This window comes from Terrapene carolina, unplaced genomic scaffold, assembly GCF_002925995.2.
Source record: "Terrapene carolina triunguis isolate 2854851 unplaced genomic scaffold, T_m_triunguis-2.0 Scaffold66, whole genome shotgun sequence".
In the NCBI taxonomy this organism is placed as follows: domain Eukaryota; kingdom Metazoa; phylum Chordata; order Testudines; family Emydidae; genus Terrapene; species Terrapene triunguis.
The window spans coordinates 78405073-78418034 of NW_020664417.1; the positions used below are offsets into that span (position 1 = coordinate 78405073).

Sequence of the window (12962 nt, forward strand, 5' to 3'; positions counted from 1 at the left end):
TCATGATAAACAAAATACATCTCAAATTTACATATATACACATGCAGAAACTGTAGGAATTTTTTAAACAAGAAAAGTTGAAAACCCTGAACCTCTGGAAAGTCTCCCTTTTATTATTTGAGAATATTTCTCGCTCTCATTAGATCTGAAAGGTTAGAATTAACAGAGACTTACTCAAGGTTCAACTTATTGTACCAGCTAGTTCAAATAATACAAATATAATTTTAATTTGATGGGTCACTTATGTTGTATGCTTTCAGTCAGGGCCGGTGCAAGGATATTTTGCGCCCTAGGCAAAACTTCCACCTTGCACCCCCCCGTCCTCCTCCCCCGGAGCATCGCTTATTATAAACTTTCAAAAATGAACACTGCATAATGTGGCATTGTTCATTAGAATTAATACACGTTTGGCTTGAAAATTTATTAATTTCATTATTTAGCCTACATCTGCCATGAGGCTGCATCAACTGAAAATGAAAAAAAATGAAATTTTATTCCTATCAGTTCTTTTTCTTGTTCACTATTAAAAGTAAAGGATAGAGAATACATGTCACTTACTAACTATGAGTCACTATTTGAATTTCGTCAAATGTTTGATGTAAAGATTGATTAAGAGCTCAATGTTAATTGTAATCGGAAATACACCCTTTTTAGTCACGTATACTTCCTTCCTTCTTTCATATCAAAATCTACTACATTTTATTCTACCTTTAGAATATCCAATTATTGTTATTAATAACATTTATAAAATTAGAATGGCAGATACTCCGTCATACAACAGACAATATCAATATGACAAATTTCAATAACCTACACACGCATATTCGCACATGATAAACATACACACCTCTACCCCGATATAACGCTGTCCTCGGGAGCCAAAAAAATCTTACCGCGTTATAGGTGAAACCGCATTAATCGAACTTGCTTTCAATGCCAGAGTGCGCAGTCCCGCCCCCCCCAGAGCGCTGCTTTATCGCGTTATATCCAAATTCGTGTTATATAGGGGTAGAGGTGTACACTCAAATACTTAACATACACACACAATTGACACAAAGTATTAGCGAAATGATGCAGCAGCAATTGCCAGTCTTAAATCTGAAACAACTCAACAAAAATAGTTAGACTCAGTCGACAACCTCCGAAAACTAGTAAATTTAGCATTATAAACAGTACGAACAGTTTACATTCCACTGTTGCATGACTAGTTGCCTTTAAATTTACATTAGTTGCCTTTACATTTACAGTAGATTTCCTTCTTGTTAAGAAAGGAAAGGGAAATCTGGTTAATAGGCACTCTTCCATGTAATACATAAAAATAATTTAACAGCAGATAGCGAGGAGGAATGGTGAATACAGTGCAATTTAATTCCCCAAATCTTGTATCAGAGAAGCAAACAAACATCAAGAGAATAAGTCGCACTTGTACTTTTCATAACTTACTTTCTCTAGGAAAGATCTTAAATGTACATGTCTGAATTGGCAAAGAAACACAAATATGTATTATACATCTGCTAGTAACAACAGACCCTTCTATGACTCTTTAGTGACACCTTAATTTGATCAGTTCTTTAACTCCATCTAGTAGCTTCTGAGCATTGCAGCACATGCACCCCTTTTCCCCCTACAAATTCCAACAATAACATGGCTAGTGACAGATGGAACTGGCATGAATGTTGAATTGATTTGCTTTTGTAAATGTGAATCAGACTCTTACTGTGATATTAAAGTTTTGAAATACAATATTGCCATGTTTTTCAGCAGAAGTTCACAAGGAACCCATAGTATTTAAAGTTTGCACACAGCGTAGCGAACCAAGTTAGTTACCTCCTTGCAAAGGCAGATTTCTTGATACCTAGAAACTCAAAGAAAAGTAAGGATTAGTTATATTATTTTATTTCTTTTGTGCAAACAAAGCAAAACCAACATTACATATTGTCAGAACTATTAGTTATCTCAGATGTGGTAGCTTTAGAGTTAGAGACCGAGACTGAAAGAGTACATTACATTCGTCATCGCTGTGTTCACATAAAGGCATGCTGGCCTTCTTAAAGTGGGTTTACAGGGGCGAGGGGGCAGAGGACAGGCTAACAAACTAGGCTGCCCTGTAACAACAGTCAGCCAGCCAGTGAACCAGCTTCTCTAGGAGGGGAGCTATCATTGGATAATCCAGATGTCTGTTGCACAGGGCAGTTAATAAAGAATCAGGCTAAATGGAAGAGGGCCTCTTTCTTGGCTCCACCAGCTGGCATAAACTGTTTGCTGAACTGACATGGATATATGTGGTTTGTGTTGTGCAGCTTGGATTTTTTGTTTGTTTGCTTTACTTTCCTTTCAGAGGATCACAATTTTGGGTTGTACAGCCTGTCAGATCCCCTTTTCACGAGGGTAGTTACTGGGGTGGTTGTCTCAAATCTGCAAGGGGAAATTCTTTTCCCTTAGAAAAGGTGGTTCACTTGCAGAAAGCATGAGCCACCTCATGAGGCTTAGTGGTTTCTCAAGCCATTCTGGATTGCAGACAAAGAAAGGCTATTGTTTAAGTGGGCAGGATAAGACCTAGGAATGGAATGCTCTGGATTTGAGCATCAAAAAAGGGGAGAAATGGTAACAAATGGGTGTCAATAGTTTTCTCCTTTTTCCTTTGCTACTAGGACAGATTGCCCCCAGAAGTAATCCTGTTCTGATTTAATAAAGTTTCAGCCACTTGGCCAAAAGTTCCTGATGTCTAAATTCATTGGTCTCTATTGCTTACAATCCAGACTGACAATGTTTTAGGTAAGGGCGGAAAAACTCCCCTCAGTTACCAGAGCATGTGGAATATGGGAAATAAGATACACAAGTATGTGGGAGAAATGAAGGAGGAAACCTAAAAGTTTCCCCCGTCCTTGAACGTGAGGTGCACAGGATGCAAAAAGGTTTAAGTGAAGAGTTCATGTTGCTTGAGGGAAAAGAAAAAATACTGCAATGTTCTTCTCAAGTCACTAGTGCCCTAATACCGCATTTACAGGGATCACTGGGAATTTTAGTAGACTTTGGGCCAAGTTTTTCCCATGAGGTAACATTTTAGTTAGGGACTTTGTTTTTTACATATTTGCCAATATATGTATTAATTTTAAGGCTATGTTAATGGCATATTGGGAACTTAATTTTTCCAGAGGTTAGCAATAGTCCCACCTCACTCCAATGCTCTATAGAGAGCATGCTTTGCAATCCCTGCTTTTAGTCCCCATCTCTACCTGTAGCTGCCGCCACTCCTTTCAGCCAGCTAAAATGCCAGCACAGCGTTCACTCACTCTCAGTCAATCAGCGATCCATCTCCCTGACAAGGCACTTAATCCTATTCCACAGTCCATTTCTTTCCTATGCTATGGCCAAAGCACCACAGGACACACACTGATATACCACCTACCCAACATTCTACCCCACTAGCACCAACACAGCTGTGACAAATTCCAACCCTGGCTCATTCCTGAAAGTTGAAAAACAATTCAGGAATGAAGGGGGGAGAAGGGATTAGTTTATAGCATGTTAAAACTGGATATTTTGCATAAGGACTAATTTACAGACAAGATATATTGACTAAACTTGTTAGAGTTCTGTTTCTTGCATTTTTGTTAGAGTGCAATTGGTTTATCAAATGAAAGTTAGTATAATTCAAAAGACAAGTTTGTGGATGTACATAGATATTTAAAAACGTGTTACCTTAGGTGACTCATCCCAGCAGTGACACAAGCATCACAACACCCATAAACTGAGTGAACAGCAACAGAGGGGTGAGAAATGACCATACAGGCCATAAGGCGATGTTGAAACTGGAAATAAAAAGAAGAAGAAGTTTAATTTTTTTTTAGTAAATTTAATGTCATGTACTATATCCTGCACATATTTGGCATATTGTACCAGAAGTAAGATTAAGGACTCTACACCCCAATCTTGAAAGATCAAATTAATTTGAAAACAGTATTGTAAAAAAGTCTCCTTCTACACAATCAATTTTGTTATGGTGTGAAAGACAACTCTATAGAAGTGGCACCATGTTATTACACACCTGTGACACAATTCCTTGGTTTACTAGAAACCCTCCCAACACAACAGCTATTAATTTCTGTCCTATACAACAAATATTACAGCCAGGGAAGAGAGAGCATCAGCATAAAGAACTTTTAATTGTCTGTGTTTATGTAGGAAATAAGATGAGCAATTTGATTTTCAGATAGTGTTCAGGGCTGGCAGTTATGAAAAGCTTTTAGATCGTCCAGCTAAGCAGCCTTGATCATGAATTAACTGACAAGAGAACTCCAAGATATCCTTGTACAACCTGAGAATAAAAATTGACTTGAGCAACAAAAACAGAAATTCTAAGCCAAGTGTGACCATTTTTCTTCTTTCACCTTTCCTTTTGTTCTCAAGTTTTGCAACAAATGTGTCATAAGGTCACCTATTGGCACTGTCTGAAAACTCATGCAATAGTGAAACTTTCAAAATTGGCTCCACCTTTTTTAAACTGAATTGGAAAGCAAGGAATACACAAACTTCTTGTTTTTAAGATTTCTTTTTCTGCATCCATGCACAATTGTTATAGACTGGGAATAAGAGTTTAGCATTATATAAAGCAAGGTGTCAGGCTGTAGCATTTCAGTAAAAGCCAAGTTATAAATGCTTGAAAAATAAGCTTTCCAAAAAAGTCACAGTTCAAAGTATATCTTGAAATTTTTTTATTTAAGCAGTGTTCTGCAAGTTTGATAAAAGCTATCTGTACTCCAGTCTGGCTATAAAGCAATTTGAGGTAGTTTCCACCTTGAAAAACAGTTGTACATAGAGTATTTAGTTTTGTCCTATCTTCTCAGCTTTATTTTTAACAATCATCTTTAATTTAACAAAACCAGGGAAGGACTTTTCTATCTTCGTAACACTTGGAAAAAATAGAAGAACCAATACACCTAGAAGTGGACTTAATATACAATTTCGACCATTACTGGCCTCAGTTCCAGTCTGCAATCACAGCTTTCCAACAATTAGGAATTCACTTTTTCAATAAAAGGAAAATGTAACCAAAAAATGATGGCAGTATGATGTCTAAAATTTTTGTTTCAGTAGTGGTTTATTCTCTTCATAGGTTTACCACCTTGATCTGGCATTTTTTACTACTTTCTCAACAATGTACTCTGTTGTATTTTTGATATAAGACATTTTGTTTTAAGGTTATTAGAGACAAGGCCAGGTCTACCACTTTTACTTAAAAAAAAAAAGAATTACCATATATAAAGGCCCTTTGATTTACAGGAGACTACTCATGAAACAAGGTCCTAGTAAACAGGAATAAGGGTGGCAGAATCTGATCCATGGTCACCAAGAATATTAATGGAAATAAAGACTTTATGCTAAATAGAACTAATTCAGGAGGTGAGCAACATTACTGGACTTGACCAAAATCTACAGAAGTGACCATTCGATCAGTGTCCACTAGTGCATCTAAATTCGAGAGGCTGTTGGCATTATCACTGATAATCCCTCTTCAGGTTTTGCAAAAGTTTTATGTATTTCTGCAGCACTTTAACTTACCAAACTGCTGCTGCAATAAAAGTGGCAGTTGTGACAGGTATCAGTACTGGATACTGGGCATCATAATCCTCAATTCCACAATACCATTCTAGATATATTATGCAGTAAAAAGCAATAGCTAAGCTTGCAACCAACAAACAGCTGCCGAGAACAATGCACCAACTGCAAAGAAATAAACAAATTAAATACAGCAAAATTTCAGTTTGCCTGTTATTATCCATCACTCTAATTCACAGTAGCTCCTTACTTCATAGATTTTTATTGTGTTGTAGTAAACGCTGATGTTACTAAGAGTACATTACTTTCACAAAATACAATACATCTGTATAAAACAAAGAAATTACTTAAGCATATCTTATGATACATGATAACAGCAAGAATACTGTATCACAATAATTCACAAAATTAAAAAAAAGAACAGGAGTACTTGTGGCACCTTAGAGACTAATAAATTTATTAGAGCATAAGCTTTCGGATGCATCCGAAGAAGTGGGTTGTAGCCCACGAAAGCTTATGCTCTAATAAATTTGTTAGTCTCTAAGGTGCCACAAGTACTCCTGTTCTTTTTGCGGATACAGACTAACACGGCTGCTACTCTGAAACCTCACAAAATTAAGTTACTTTCAGTGAGTCTCAGTAATTAGGGGGAATTAGTGAAGATCTACTCTGCAGTGTATAAATGTACTGGAACAATTCTTTTTGTTAGTCAAGCGTTGTCAACAGATTACGAGAGTCCTAAATAGTTAGGCTCATGCCAGGTCTACACTAGAATAGATTTAGCTATATGGACCAATCTAGCTTACACCTGCAAAAAAAGTGCTTTTGCTGGTATAGCTTACACCAATCGTCAGAGTGAAATAAACTATACTACCAAAAACATTTTTATGCCAGTATAACTGGATCTATTCTTGACTTTTGCTGATATATTTCTGAATCAGAAACAAACAAACAAACAAAAAAAAACCACACAACCCCTTTAAACACCCCCCATACCGATATTGCTATATTGGCAAAAGTATTTAGTTTAGATCTGGCCACATTCCCAAGCCAGAGGATAACCACTACATTTGTATTTTATATGACAGTTTATTGTGTAGTTCTTATATAAAGTGAAGTTCTGAGCTTTTCATTGAACATTATCAAACAGAAGCCTTCCTGAATTAACTAAAAGTTTAACTCCACTTAGTTCTGCAACCCTTGGAAAAAAGTTATCTTTTTTAAATACACAGTATTACCTTGTTTTCAATTGCTAAAACACAGTATTTTCTCAGATCATTCTCATGCTGAAAGTTAGTTAAATGTTTTAATAAACTTTCACATCTACAAACTCATTACAGGATTCTAATAGAGTCAAACAGTTTAATATACTGGCTAAACAAAACCATAAGGAAAAATTATTTCAAATCCAGGCATAACAGTGTATGGAACTCAACGGTATGGAACTTAGAAAGCTAACAAATTATGGACTATAGGTGCCAATTTTTAAAATTATTTTCTGGTGAAATATGTCCAAATAGAGTTCAAATATGCTCAGCTTCACAAATGAAGTGAATTTATATCACCTCAGTTGAAATTACTAAACCACAACAGACAGCAGAGCAACTGTCTTTGTCCAAGAGATCACCTGCTCTGAAATATTGTAGCAAAGCTCTTAGATGTGCACTGGTAGAGACATGGGGACACTTGGGACCTTATTCTGCAAGGAGCTAAGCACTCTCAAATCATGGGGGACTGATAACAGCTCAGCACAGAATTGGACTCAGCCAATGATTACATCTGGGGACAGATTTTCAAAAATGCTCATCACGCATCAGCCCAATTGAAAACAATGCAAAAGTGTTAGTGCATTCCTATAATCTAGTTAAGTCTTTCTACTCTATTTAGGAAGAAAGTTATTGATCTGATCCTAAACATAATTTTTAAAATTTAAAGAAAAAATATACACATCAGAAAAACAAGTTCATATTACATTTAATTACCTTTTTTATAGTACCATAGTGGTACTTTACAGCTCTGCTCTGTAAATTTCTCTGTTTTATTGATTTTAAATCTGTTCATATGTGTGTGCATGGATGAGACAAGTTAAGTGAGTGCTAATCAATGATAAATTGGAAGTTCTTATCAGTAACAATTATCTGGTTGCCTGAAACATAAAACTATCTAAAATTCACAATGTTTGTAGACTAATCTTTGGCAAAAGATTAAGCCACTGTAAGCAGCTACTTCATTAAAAAATAGCTTACCACCTCTCCTCACCATGAGAGCAATATTCATAAAAAGCCCAGAAAATATCAGCAACATTCAAAACTGATAACCTAGTAAGACACACACATGATGAAGGAAAACTATTTGCTACAAATTAATTATTATGACTGTCTGCTATATGTGCAATATATGGAATTTACAGCTTAGCCCACATAATATCAGGTAAGAATTTCTCCAATATCCCAAAACCTCTCAACAAGATTAGTTCATAACTTGTGTTACCCATATTTCAAACCAGCTCAAATCTTTAGAGCCCTGCAAATCTGTAGATATCCATTTCATATCCGTGGATATCCACATTGGTGGATGCAGATATCCATGGACCACGTTTACAGATAGGACGCAGATACAAATTTTGTATCCGCACAGGGTCTAAAAATCTTTACTCCAATTTAACTGTAAAACTGGTAATTCTATTGATAAGCGTGCAGTCTGCACCAATCCTGCAAATATGCACTTTATTACTAAGGGCAGTCCAACTGAACTCAACGGATTATTCATAGTAGTAAAGTTTAAGCACGTGTAAGTGTTTGCACAACTGAGGCCTTATAAAATACTTAAAAGACCCAATCCTCAATTTGCTCCTTTAAAACCACTGGATGTTTTGAGTTAATGGTTTCAACTTAACCCCCCACAAATACATCAGCTCTGTAAGCTAATGCCGTAGGACAAATAGCCATGAAAATAAATATTACCTTTTTAGCCTTTGGCATCTGTCTTAAATCCAGGTATTATCCCCTCATTTTTACATTTTAATTCCCTTTCCCTCACTCTCAAAGGTACAGTAAGCCATCCTTGATTAAAAGGTGTTAACTTCTTTCAATCTCAAATAAATTTTCCAAAAACAGGCAGAAGAGTTTCTACAGAGCCAAAGGAAGACACAATATGTCCTTTCCAAAAATGTAACCAACATGCTACCCAATATAGGACCAAGAGACAGAGCAAGTTCTAAATTCTGATCCCATGCACTATAGCAAAATAATGTACTATAATTCGATTATAGGGTCCTGTGTTACTGTGTAAGAAGAATCTTGTAAAGCTTGTATGGAAAAATTAACTTTTTAATTGACCACAAAGATGAAATCTACAGTAATAATGTTGAAGACGTACAAAGAACTTTTCTTTTTAAGAAGAGGATCCCTTACCTATCTGCTTGAATGGTTTCTTTAATAGTTTTAAAAAATTCAACATAGTATGTCACAGCAATTGATGCCAAAATCCAGAATGCAGAGTGAACATTAAGTCTGGGAAGAGGCTTCTCTTTTTTCTCCACATTTGTAGATTCTTCTGTAAATAAAACCATGATTACTCTGTTATAACCACCAGTAAATGGAGTATCGTTTTATTAAAATTAAATAGGACACTTAATCCTTCTAATTCATTCTTCTTTAGAGATTAACGTATTCACTATAAAAATTTATTTTGAATTAAAAAGGAAGCATTCTAAAAAGGTTCTGCACATTTCCTGAAATAAAAACAAAAACTAAGCAAGGTGCCTTTTGATAAAAAAGTAAATAATCAGCATATGCTCTGTTTGTGCATCTTGACAGAAACATTAACAGCTGTTTACATTGCTGAAAAGGTTATTTAACCACTTAAGAATCACCTATTATAATGAAAGAAAATATTTGTTTGATATGAAAGACACATGGAAAGGTAAGACCAGTGTTCCACACACTAATTACTTTGCATCCATTTTCATTAACTCTGATGTTTGCAAGCTGAATTTCCCCATAGATCATCTTCCTACCAGAGCCAGTGCAACCACTAGGCGAACTAAGTGGTTGCCTAGGGTGCCAAGTGGTTGGGGGCGCCAAAAAGCAGTGGCTTAGCTCGGCAGGAAGGAGCCGCCTTCTGGAGGCACCGGAGAGCCAGAGCGGCAGCGGCGAGCGGCTCCTGCAGCAGATGCACGTGGGCGGTGGACCCGGGCACCCCTGGCTCCCCCCTAGTCGTGCTCCGGCTCTGCAGCTCCCGGGCATGTGAGCCGCTGCCGGGGTGCAGGACCCTGAGCCTGCTCTGGGAGGGGAGGCAGCGGCGGCGGCTCACACTCCCGGGAGCTGCAGAGCCCGAGCACGGCGAGGGGGTAGCCAGGAGGCCCACAGGGGGCACCGCCAGCATGCAACCGCTCCAGGAGCCCGGGGGGGGGGGGGGGGGGGGCCCTGGGCTGCAGCCAGGGCAGGCGCACCCCCCGGCTCGCCCCTCACCGCACTCAGGTTCTGCCGCTCCCAGGCGTGTGAGCCACTGCCACTGCCCCTCCCGGAGGACTCCAGCGATATGCGGAGGACAGAGGCGGCGGGCGGCGTCCAAGTGTGAAGCCGCCTCCTCCCTGGGCTCCAACTTTCCCGGCTCCCGCCGCTCTCCAGCCTGTGCGTCCCCGGCCGGGCACTTCCCCCGCGCAGCAGCAGCTGGGAGGGGTGGGAAGTTGCTTCGGGCCCCGCGGTTCAGGGAGTCGGGAAAGTTGAAGCCCGAGGAGGAGGCGGCCGCGAGCTCGGATGCCACCCGCCGCCTCTGTACCCCGCAGATCGCCGGAGCCCGGCGTTGGCTCCTGCCCTGGGAGCAGCAGCGGGAGGCGGTGCAGGACTAGGAGGGGTGCTGCTGTGGACCGTGGCCACCAGGCAGAGTGGGGTTCCCGCGAAACGTTCCTGACCATCGTCATCTGGCTGGCTTGGCAGGAAACCTTCACGGCGCTGACCCCTAGGGCCGATGACCTGAACCTGGGAGTTGTAAGTTGCAGCCACTTGGGGTCCCCTTCCCCTCATGTCGCACGGGCCAAGCCTCCACAGCTCAAAAAGACCCCTGGACTTTCTAGTTGTATTTCCCTGTATGGATTAATCTGGGATATCTATGAGAAAACAACCTATTTAAAAAGTTACATGATTAAATACTTGATATTTGCATTAACCTAACTTTCAAAAATATGCCCCAACTTTTTTTATTTGCAGTGTTTAAATCAAGAAAACAATTCCAGCTGCAATGATGTATCCTGCTCTTCAAACTGTTCAGAAAGCCACAGCATACAAAGAAATTAATGTAGCTAACATTTTAAAAAGTAATTCAACTGATTATATAACAGCCACAAAACTAGGAAAATCACGCCATGACTGTTGGTTTCACACTTCCCACATAAGGAAGTGATTAGTAAAGTAAGAAACACATATTATGCAAAATAGAAACAGAAGTTTCAGTAAATATTAGTTTAAACTTAAAGACAAACTTTACAATATGAAATCATATGGGAGGGGCCTATTTTATAAAGAACATTTCAAAAAAGCACTTTTCAGCAGTTGTTGGAAAGTTGTCAGGTCATTTTTAAGTAGAGCTGTCAAAGGTCTGCAAATCTGTTATTGAACTTATTACTATGAACACTTGAAAAGGACCAGGGTGATGGGGTTTAGCTACAGGGACACATATGCATCCGAAGAAGTGGGTTGTAGCCCACGAAAGCTTATGCTCTAATAAATTTGTTAGTCTCTAAGGTGCCACAAGTACTCCTGTTCTTTTTGCGGATACAGACTAACGCGGCTGCTACTCTGAAACATGATTTTATACAATCCCTTGTGCTGTCACATTATTTAAGAGAGACAAAGTGGATGAGGTGATCTCTTTTATTGGACCAACTTCTGTTAGTGAGAGGGACAAGTTTTCGAGCTACACAGAGTTCTTCTTCAGGTCTGAAAAGGTACTAACAGTGTCACAGCTAAACACTAGATCTAACAAATAGTTTAGCACAAGTAGTTAGCACATATTCAAGGGGACCATTCAAGGTGAAGTAGCCCATTAACTCCCTTGTAATCCCAGGACAAAAGAGGAGATTAGTGGGTTGCAAATTGTTGTAATTAACCATAAATCCAGTATCTTTATGAAGACCATGATTTTTAATGTCCAGCAATGTTTTGAATTCAAGCTCCCAGGCTCATCTTTTGAAAAGTGTTTTGCAGGTTTCCTTTGAGGATGAGGACTAATAGGTCAGATATTGAGTGATTTTGTGGGGGCCCAACTCATGAGTTCTGAATGTTTGAGGTTGGCAATACTGAATATTACATCATGTCCCCAAAGAAATTTAAGTCAAAGTTTCTCAAACTTTTTCCACAGGCAGCATCTTAATACAGTTATTGTTTCAGGGCCAAATCCTCCCTCTCCGACAATCACATTGTATCTACATATGGTAACCCTACCTACGCTAGCTCTGCGTCGCGGGCACAAGCGTACTGCTTCACTACGGTACAAAGTGGCAATGATGTCATTTTTCTCGTCACGCGTAGGCGTTACCCGGTTTGACAGGCTGTTTATAATGCTAAGTTTACTAGTTTTCGGAGGTTGTCGACTGAGTCTAACTATTTTTGTTGAGTTGTTTCAGATCTAAGGCCTTGGCTACACTTGCGAGTTACAGTGCTGTAAAGGCTCCCCCAGCGCTGTAACTCACTCCCCGTCCACACTGGCAAGGCATTTGCAGCGCTGTATCTCCGTGGTTGCAGCGCTGCATGTACTCCACCTCTCCAAGAGGAACAGCAAGTATTGCGCTGCCGCTGCAGTGCTGCGGCGCCAGTGTGGCCGCCCAATGCGCTGTGAATGGCCTCCAGAATTATTCGGCAGTATCCCACAATGCCTGTTCTAGCCACTCTGGTCATCAGTTCAAACTCTACTGCCCGGGCCTCAGGTAACCAACCATGTGACCCCACCCTTTACATTCCCCGGGAATTTTAAAAATCCCCTTCCTGTTTGCTCAGCCCGGCGTGGTGTGGAGTGCTATCAGCGAATCTTTCCAGGTGACCATGCCTCCACGTGCCAAGCGAGCACCAGCATGGGGCAATGGCGAGTTGCTGGACCTCATCAGTGTTTGGGGGGAGGAAGCTGTACAGTCCCAGCTGCGCTCCAGCCGTAAGAATTACGATACCTTCGGGAAGGTATCAAAGGACATGATGGAAAGGGGCCATGACCGGGATGCCCTGCAGTGCAGGATTAAAGTGAAGGAGCTGCGGAGTGCCTACTGCAAAGCCTGCGACGCAAATGGCCGCTCGGGTGCTCCCCCCACGACCTGCCGATTCTACAAAGAGCTGGATGCAATACTTGGGGTTAACCCCACCTCCACTCCAAGCACCACCATGGACACTTCAGAGCCGGTGGGGGGGGGGGGG

At 40.0% G+C, this 12962-nt stretch overlaps 1 protein-coding gene across 1 annotated transcript in view; it reads right to left on the reverse strand.

Annotated features, from left to right (window-relative positions):
• Positions 1–1513: 1513 nt before the first annotated feature.
• Positions 1514–12962, reverse strand: part of TMEM128 (transmembrane protein 128) — a 19857-nt gene continuing 8408 nt past the window's right edge. Inside the window, exons 2-5 of the mRNA XM_026648046.2 lie at positions 8973–9114; positions 5563–5724; positions 3703–3812; positions 1514–1855 (exon numbers count right to left, since the gene is read on the reverse strand). Of these exons, the coding sequence (XP_026503831.1) occupies positions 3713–3812; positions 5563–5724; positions 8973–9114 (404 nt within the window). The 3' untranslated portion in view covers positions 1514–1855; positions 3703–3712. The remainder of the gene's footprint in view (positions 1856–3702; positions 3813–5562; positions 5725–8972; positions 9115–12962) is intronic.